At 42.8% G+C, this 7,786-nt stretch overlaps 1 protein-coding gene across 1 annotated transcript in view; it reads right to left on the minus strand.

Annotated features, from left to right (window-relative positions):
* Window positions 1-630: 630 nt before the first annotated feature.
* The window catches only part of slitrk6 (SLIT and NTRK-like family, member 6), a 15,973-nt gene continuing 8,817 nt past the window's right edge, over window positions 631-7,786 (minus strand). The window contains exon 2 of the mRNA XM_023395596.2: window positions 631-4,628. Coding sequence (XP_023251364.1) covers window positions 2,076-4,613 — 2,538 coding nt within the window. The 5' untranslated portion in view covers window positions 4,614-4,628 and the 3' untranslated portion in view covers window positions 631-2,075. The remainder of the gene's footprint in view (window positions 4,629-7,786) is intronic.

Below are 7,786 nucleotides of genomic sequence, written 5' to 3' on the forward strand. Positions count from 1 at the left end.
GGATAATTCGTCTTCCCTGCTGTGAGTGGTGAGTGTGTGTGTGAGTGTGTGTGTGTGTGTGTGCGCGCGTACAGATCTGTTTGTCTCTATGAGTTTAAATGATGTGTGTCTGCACACAAATCTATAAACATTTATTTATTCATGTTCGTGGTTGGCATCTATATTTGTATGTGAGTGCTGCATGTGTGTCTGTGCGCCTTGGCACTTCAAGCTGAGAGGTTACGTGTGTGTTCTTGCAAAGGAGCTTCAGATACATCAATTATGATAGAAAATGGAGGAATTAGAGAGGGTCCAGTGTTTCCCCAGAGAAGGAGGAAATGAAAGTCATGCAGAAAACCACGGCTGGTGAAAAAACCCTGCAGCCATTGTTGTGTGATTAAGGACTAGGTTTGAGCTGTTTGTGGGGGGGGGGGAATTATTCACACAACAGGAAAACAACCAAATGGTGTTTACACAAGTACATGTATGCATGTACAGTATAACATCTGCACTGTGGACGGCTGATAACGCCATTCTGTTTCGGTGGGGGCGAGCGGTGTGTCAGTTAGCAGACACACTGCACTGCAGAGAAGCAGCAGCTGTAACAATCTGGAGTTTAAAGTTAAACCAAAATTCATTTCCACCTTCATGTAATATTGCAATTCTTTATTTCCTGTTTCTCAGTTACAACTTCTGTTTATATTCTGTACAGCACTGAAGGCACACAAAAACCATAGATATAATGGAACATAAGTATATACAAAATATACAGAATAAATAATAAATCTAGTTAAGTAGAAAAGCTACAGAGTGTGTGCTTACATGAACTGTTTCAAAGTTGAATGGAGGGTGTGGTATAAATCCTGAAGAGTGACAATGTCCACGTTGGAAAAATGTCAGTCGCCAGTGGTCCACTGCTTTTAATACGAGCTGAGAAACAGAGAAAGGTTGGTCTGCATGGTCTTGGGTAATGTTGCTTCGACAGTAACCATTCATGTGCTAACAGGTTAATATGCCCCGCCTCCGATCAGTTCCAATAGTTCAAGATCAGCCAATGACAGCATGAGGAGGGAGCAACGTTCCTGAATGCTGTTTCAGTATCACCAGACATAAAATAGTGACGTGAAATACGATCTCTCTCACACACACATACACATACACACACACATACACACACACACACACACACACACACACACACACACTGAAGGATCATACACATTTGTGGCTCATTTTTTCTGGCAGAAATTCAAAAAAAAAAAAATTTCAGCAGGACTTTGTTGATTGTCATGCACCATCTTATGGCATTGGATTAGTGCAATGCATTTTTACAAGACTACAGTTGTGTATTATATACTGTACTTTAAGTGCTCTATTTACTGATTGAGAGAAAAATAACATCCTTTCTGTGAGTATCATCAGCTTGTATAAAAATAAATAAAGACCCCATAGACTGCAGCTGAGCAGTGGGATGGGTCGATCCAAAGAAGTGACAGGAGAATAGCCGTGGAACCACCACTATCGCTGTTTTCCAATGTTGGCATTTTGCTGACTCTACGGCACAATGAGCATTCTGGTTACAGCAATCCAGCTGGCTTATGTTGACAGAGGGTGTAATCAGGTCATACCCAGAGTCAGGATAGACTGATTAAACAGCAATTCTGGGTCAAGTGGTGATTGAAATTCACTCCCGTCTTTCCAAACATCTGCTTTATCCTGTCAGACGTGGGGGTGTGTGCGTGCGCTGTTGTGGATCAATTCATTTGGCTGCAGTAACACCATGGAAATTGAATCAATCGTAAAACGCTGATTGAGTGAATTTCAAAGAGGGTTTCAACCCAGGTCTGCTCAACAGACGGCGACAGCTTCTTTAAGTTACATTTGGCCAAATATATGACACTGTTCACCAGCTACATAACAGGGCTGTCAACAAATACAAGGTCACAAAAATAAACCAGTTACATTCTGTGCTACAGTAAAACTTAAAGTGATGTTCCCATGATACATATTTCACACTGTGGAACAAGAGGGCAAACAGGACAAGGCACTTGGTTCAAAACATAATATACGTCGTTTCTTTCTTCTGCTGCTTAAGCTCAGTTAAATGCAGTTTGATGCTCCAGAACCTCCAAGTAGTCTGGCTCAGTATGCAGGTTAGCTTTGAGTTCAAAGTACTCATTCTTAGTTTGCTCAAGCATGACCTTACGTGGTCTTGTGTACATAATTGTCTCCATTAGCTTTAACTCCTCCTGGTGCCCCGGGACCTGCATGTCCACAGCAGACTGAAGCTGGGGCATGTTTTTCCTAAGGTACTCCGTTATTCCAAGCTGCTGCAGCTCCTTCTCCCGCTCCAGTATGTTCCTGTACAAGGAGTTGGGATTCCCGAGAGTGACGAACTCTGCAGGGCACTCTCCAGTCATGGGTCTGAACTTTGAGCTGGGATTTCCCGTGAGAGGAGACGTGTTCTCCTTCTCCATGATACTCCGGCAGAGATGGTGCTTAGCGCCCGGCTCGTCCAGGCTATAATCCAAATCTGCGTCGTGCTCCTTGTGCTGGGAGCAGTAGGTGGGGTTGCGGCAGATCTGAACAATAGGACTATGTGATCTCTCTTCATACAGACTGGCAGACCCTGTTCTCTGGGTCAGAGTGTGGTGTGTAGTTTTCTGCCCATACATACTGTAATGTAAGTGGATGGGACTACTGTTGGCGTTTTCTCGGGGCTGTTCCTCCGCTGCTTTTTTCTTTGCCCTTCTCCGCCGGCGGTGTACTACAAACACCACCAGCCCTGCAGAGCAGAATATAATCATGAGGACAAAAACAAGAAGGCTTAAGATGAGCACAGAGAGTGGGACAGTGTCTGTGAGTGGGCTGAACAAACTCTTGCCGCTGCTGTCAGGCCCCAGTGTAGCTGTCACACTCTCCTCGCCACCTGGAGACATAGGGTAGTAGGTCCCTAAACCGGGACACAGAGTCTCATGACGAACACTTCTAAGCTCAGCCTGCATCACGTTCTTTGGTGTGTGACACAAAATGGAGCCCACCACCGTGTCCTTTCTGAGTTTCTCCACCCATTGTTTGAGGCTGAGCAAGTCGCAGCTGCAGTCCCAGGGGTTGTCCTCTAAATAAATTTGCTCCAGTGAGTCGAGTTGATCAAGCACGTTGCTCACTGGCAGGTGCATAAGTAGATTTTTCCTCAGGTTTAATTTGGTGAGGGGCACGTTGCGAAATATCTGCGCGGGAAGAGAGCTGAGCAGGTTGTTATTTAATGACAGCAGCTTCAGGTTTGGCAGGGGATTAAATGTGCCTGGGGCAATCTCTTTGATAAGGTTGTATTCCAGATACAGGTATTCAAGGTTGTGGAGCCCCACAAACATTGTGGAAAACAGTTTCTCAATTCTGTTACCATTCAAATACAGTTTTTTCAAACTGCTCAGGCTGAGGAAAGTTTCATTATCAATGTAATCAATTCTGTTGTTCGCCAGGTTGAGCAATTCTAAACTATCATAGGTGACGAAATCATATTTCAAGAGTTTCTGAATCATATTTCCCGTCATGACCAGTTTAGTGGGGCTTTGCTGAAGTATTCCGATATCCGACACCTTTTGAATCCCTCTGTCCTGACAATGCATCAAAAACCCAGCCACAGGGTGATTGTGACAGGAACAGTGTTCCACACAAGGGCTGCCAGGAAAGTGAGAGGGGGTCGGTACCTTGGCGTCATCTTTGGCGTTGACCAACTTGGGAACCTGAGACACTTTGGACGAGGGCGTAACGACCATATCCAGCGACTTCGACGGCTCCTCCAGGTTAATATCTGCATGAGACGGGCACAGAACATCCCGCTTCACTTTAGCCAGAATGGTTCCCTTAAGGTGATGTGGTGTGCTGCATACCACATCCCCAATTGCAGACTGGGCCCTCATGTTTTCCATCCAGATTTTTAAATGTAAAATGTCACAGTCGCAGACCCAGTCATTGTCCTCCAGGAGAAGCTCCATTATCCGGCCGATGTGCTCCAAAAACCCCACGTAAGGCAGTGTCTGCAGCTTGTTTCCACGCAGGTCCAGGTGCGTGAGGGGCACAAACCGGAAAATGTTGCTGGGTAAAAACTCGATGGAATTATCATTCAGGATGAGGACCTTGAGGCGGATCAGTTTGTTGAATGCCCCTGGCTCGATGACCCGAATAAAATTTGTGTCAGCTTGGAGAAACTCCAAATTCACCAGGCCTTGAAAAGTGTCCTCTTTCAGAGTGACGAGGAAATTGCTATTTATGTGGAGTTTTTTAAGTGAACCGAGAGCGCTAAAGACCCCTGGTTCCAGCTCTTGTATGCTATTACCCCCTATGTGCAGTGACAGAGCATTCTTAAGCCCTTCCATTTCCTCAGCGCGCAGCTCAACCAAGTCATTTTTGTAAAGGTTCAGGTGGAAGGGCACACCTGACGGGACTATGATTTGGGAGATTTTGCTGATGTTTCTCTGCTCACAGTTCAGATGAAGGATGCCATCTTTCCCCTCGCAGGAGCACAAGGAGTCACAAGACTCACTAATAGAGGATGATGCCTGTGAGGGATGGATATCTTGGGATCGCACCGCAGTGACAAACAAGGCGATGAAAATGATACAGGGCACCATTTCGTTCTGAGATATCTGTGAAGAAAGGGTAGAGGCATGGGCAGAGGGGGTGGGGAGGAGAGAAAAGAACATTAAGTGCACATTGTTATACAAGTCATGCAAAGGCTGACACAAATTAAACATACAGGTCTGAATAATCCCTCTGTTTAGATGTCTGAGAATGAATGAGTGATGTTCAATGTCATTCATGTCAAATGTCATTCAACTGTCATGTGTTACATCACTTGAACTTCTGTTGTTGTATGTGTAATAGAGTAAAATGACATTTATGGGTGCATTGTATGCATGAAGGGAAGTCACACTCGTCTTGGATGAAAGCATTTGTGTCGAACTGTCTTTATATAGTGAAAATGCATGAAAAATATATAACAGGAAAAGGCAAACCATGTTCACGTCTATTACTCTACCCTTCTTAATTTTAAATAATACTCATACTTGAAGTTATCAGTATCATGTCTGCTTTTATTGGTGAATGTTTTACTCCTCTGTGGACTTTACAATACTTAGCAATGCTGTGGCCTGTGTGGACTTGAGAAATGGCAGTCAAACCAAGTGTAGCTGCTAATCGGAGTCGTAATAATCCACAGAAAACAGTCATCAGAATCAGCATCAACCCGGACGCTGAATTTTACCAATGGTTAAATACATTTCACAGACTGAGCCATGACAGTAAGACAGCATCTCTTCCAGTGACTCACAGTGGGATAATGGTACATTTTTAAAAAATGACTTTCTCGTTTGACTGATTTTGTGCCCTTTATATGCAGACTCATCTGAACAAAGACTTACTCAGTGTGACTCATACAAATGCACAAGTCACTTCAGTCCATTTTGAGTCCATGTCACATCTAAATTTAAAACAGGCATCCTACACAAAGGACTGAAAATGAATGGATGTGTCTTTATTGTTCAGCCAATTAACTCACACTCGACTGGACTGAAAGGGAACCGATCACAATATAGACCAAGGCTATATTCATCAATCAGATTTCTTATACTGTTAATCTGGTTGTGTTAATACATTGTTCCAAACTGTTCTTCAAGCAGTGAAGCAAAGCTCCTATGAGGAGAATTTAAACTTCATTGTAAGCAGGATTTAATGTTGAATGACAAGGGAAACGCTGAAATGTGAATTTAATGTTGAGAGCCTTCAGCACCACATCGAAATCCATTACATTAATTTGACTAAAATCACAATGGATCAAAGGCTACATCACTCTCAAGGGACTGGTGGAGATGCCATGGGAAGATGTCTCTTCCCGTGATCAAGCAGAACTAGATACCCACTGTTAACGAACTGAATTCTTCAAAGCAATAAGATATGGAAGGAAGACACAGCTGTTCTTGTTAACGAATCTGATTAGCATCTGGAAACCTTCATTCTCACTAGACAAGACAAGCCTGGTTCAAACTGAACGCATACAGAATATAATCCTTTCCCAATTGTAAACAGAAATGTTAAAGATATATATCAGATTACTGTAGTTAGATCAGATGAGAAGCGTTGCTAGCCCCACACACTCCTGAGGAGAAGACCAAAAACCTGTCAGAGAGAAGCTTTCACATCCACAGACAAAAACTGAATTTGATAGTTATAACATCACTCTTGCGTCTTCTTTCTCCTTCACCTTTTTTCCCTCTTTTTCATTGTGTCTCAATACATTTTTGTGCTGCTGAGTAAAGTAAAAAAAAACAAAAAACCCCAAGCCAACACCATCTCCAACATATTTGATATATGTGGGCATACACTTCAAGGTCACTCTAAACATTTGCAGCCACAACAGATCCAGGGCTCACACTCCTCACTCCATGGATGAGTGAAAAACTGAACTATCACAAAAAATACTGGAGAGTATGAAATGCTCCTCATCACAAGAATTTAAGAAAATAAATGTCAACGCTCTCCTCTTGCAATAGACAGAGTCAAATAATAGTTTGCAAACTAAATGCATTAATTATCAATTTCACTAATTTTGTACAGGGACTCACAACATCAGACAGAATACAGCGGAATAATTAGTTGCCATGTTCTCGGCTCCAGGGACAGCCAGTGCTTGGAGTCAGCCTGCACGGCGCAACAACAATAGGGAGACCCATCATTGAAGAATCTTTCAAAATGGTAGCTCATTATATCTCATTAACAAAACCAGTAATTGTGCAGATAAAACACTAGTGTCAAAGGTATTTCTTAAATGGTAAGCAGTGCAGAACAAGGAAACATTTCATGTCATCTTAATATATCTAGAGGTTTTCATTTTACAGCTTCAGAGCCAGAGATATGGTAGCAGTTTACCACAGGGGCCTCTGATCTATTATTTATATGGATTTCACAAAAGATATATACCTGGAAAGAAAAGGCTGATTTTATGTTGCTTTAATTCTTTTAAGGCGTGCCGGCAGATTATGCTACCCTAAAATGCATGAAAGATAATAAAACGTTAAGTTACACTTCGCCAAAGCTTCCCACACATCACAGCAACTAAGAAATGACCATCTTCAACCAATAATAGGCAGAAAATAGAGAGCTTAGGTTGTCTATGAGCTCCAATTACCCATGTTTATCAGTGGAAGATAATGTGAGGGAAATATAATGAAACACCAAAATATAATTTGTCAAACCTATTAAATATGTATTGTTTTGAGAGTGATAACATTCAGAGACTGGCTCTAAAACCTGGTGCCAAAAATTACTCTGGCCATTTTCTTTCCATTATTTCTCAGCATTTGCTTGTTCAGGAGCGTGGTTGTGGTCATGGCTGTGACCCCGATGGCTCGTAAGACAACTCGAAATGAAACAAAGACTATTAACAGATGTTATCACGTAAGGCATGATAACACTCTGCTGAGGGCAAATATGGAAAGGCATTAGCTGCACGCACCCTTTCTTCTGCGTTTCAAACAGACTCGTCTAACTGATCCATTTTTCAGGCAATCAATGTTGCATGGGACTCGGCGTGACGGGCGCAGGAGATGAAATGCTCTTCCAGTGCCAGTCTTTCACTGCGCTCTCTTTTCCAGATTCAAATGAGCATCTCTAGCTGCTCAGACAATTCAATTAGAGACCTACTGAAGCCCTATGAGATCTCCTATCATGCATGTGACCGAAGTCAACTCATTGTCCAACAGCAAAAGAGATGAGTTAGGAGGAAACAGAAATATGTGGAGGGGGTGGG

The sequence above is a fragment of the Seriola lalandi genome, unplaced genomic scaffold (assembly GCF_002814215.2).
Source record: "Seriola lalandi dorsalis isolate HSWRI2012SDOR001 ecotype SW California unplaced genomic scaffold, Sedor1 jcf7180002054966, whole genome shotgun sequence".
Classification (NCBI taxonomy): Eukaryota; Metazoa; Chordata; class Actinopteri; order Carangiformes; family Carangidae; genus Seriola; species Seriola lalandi.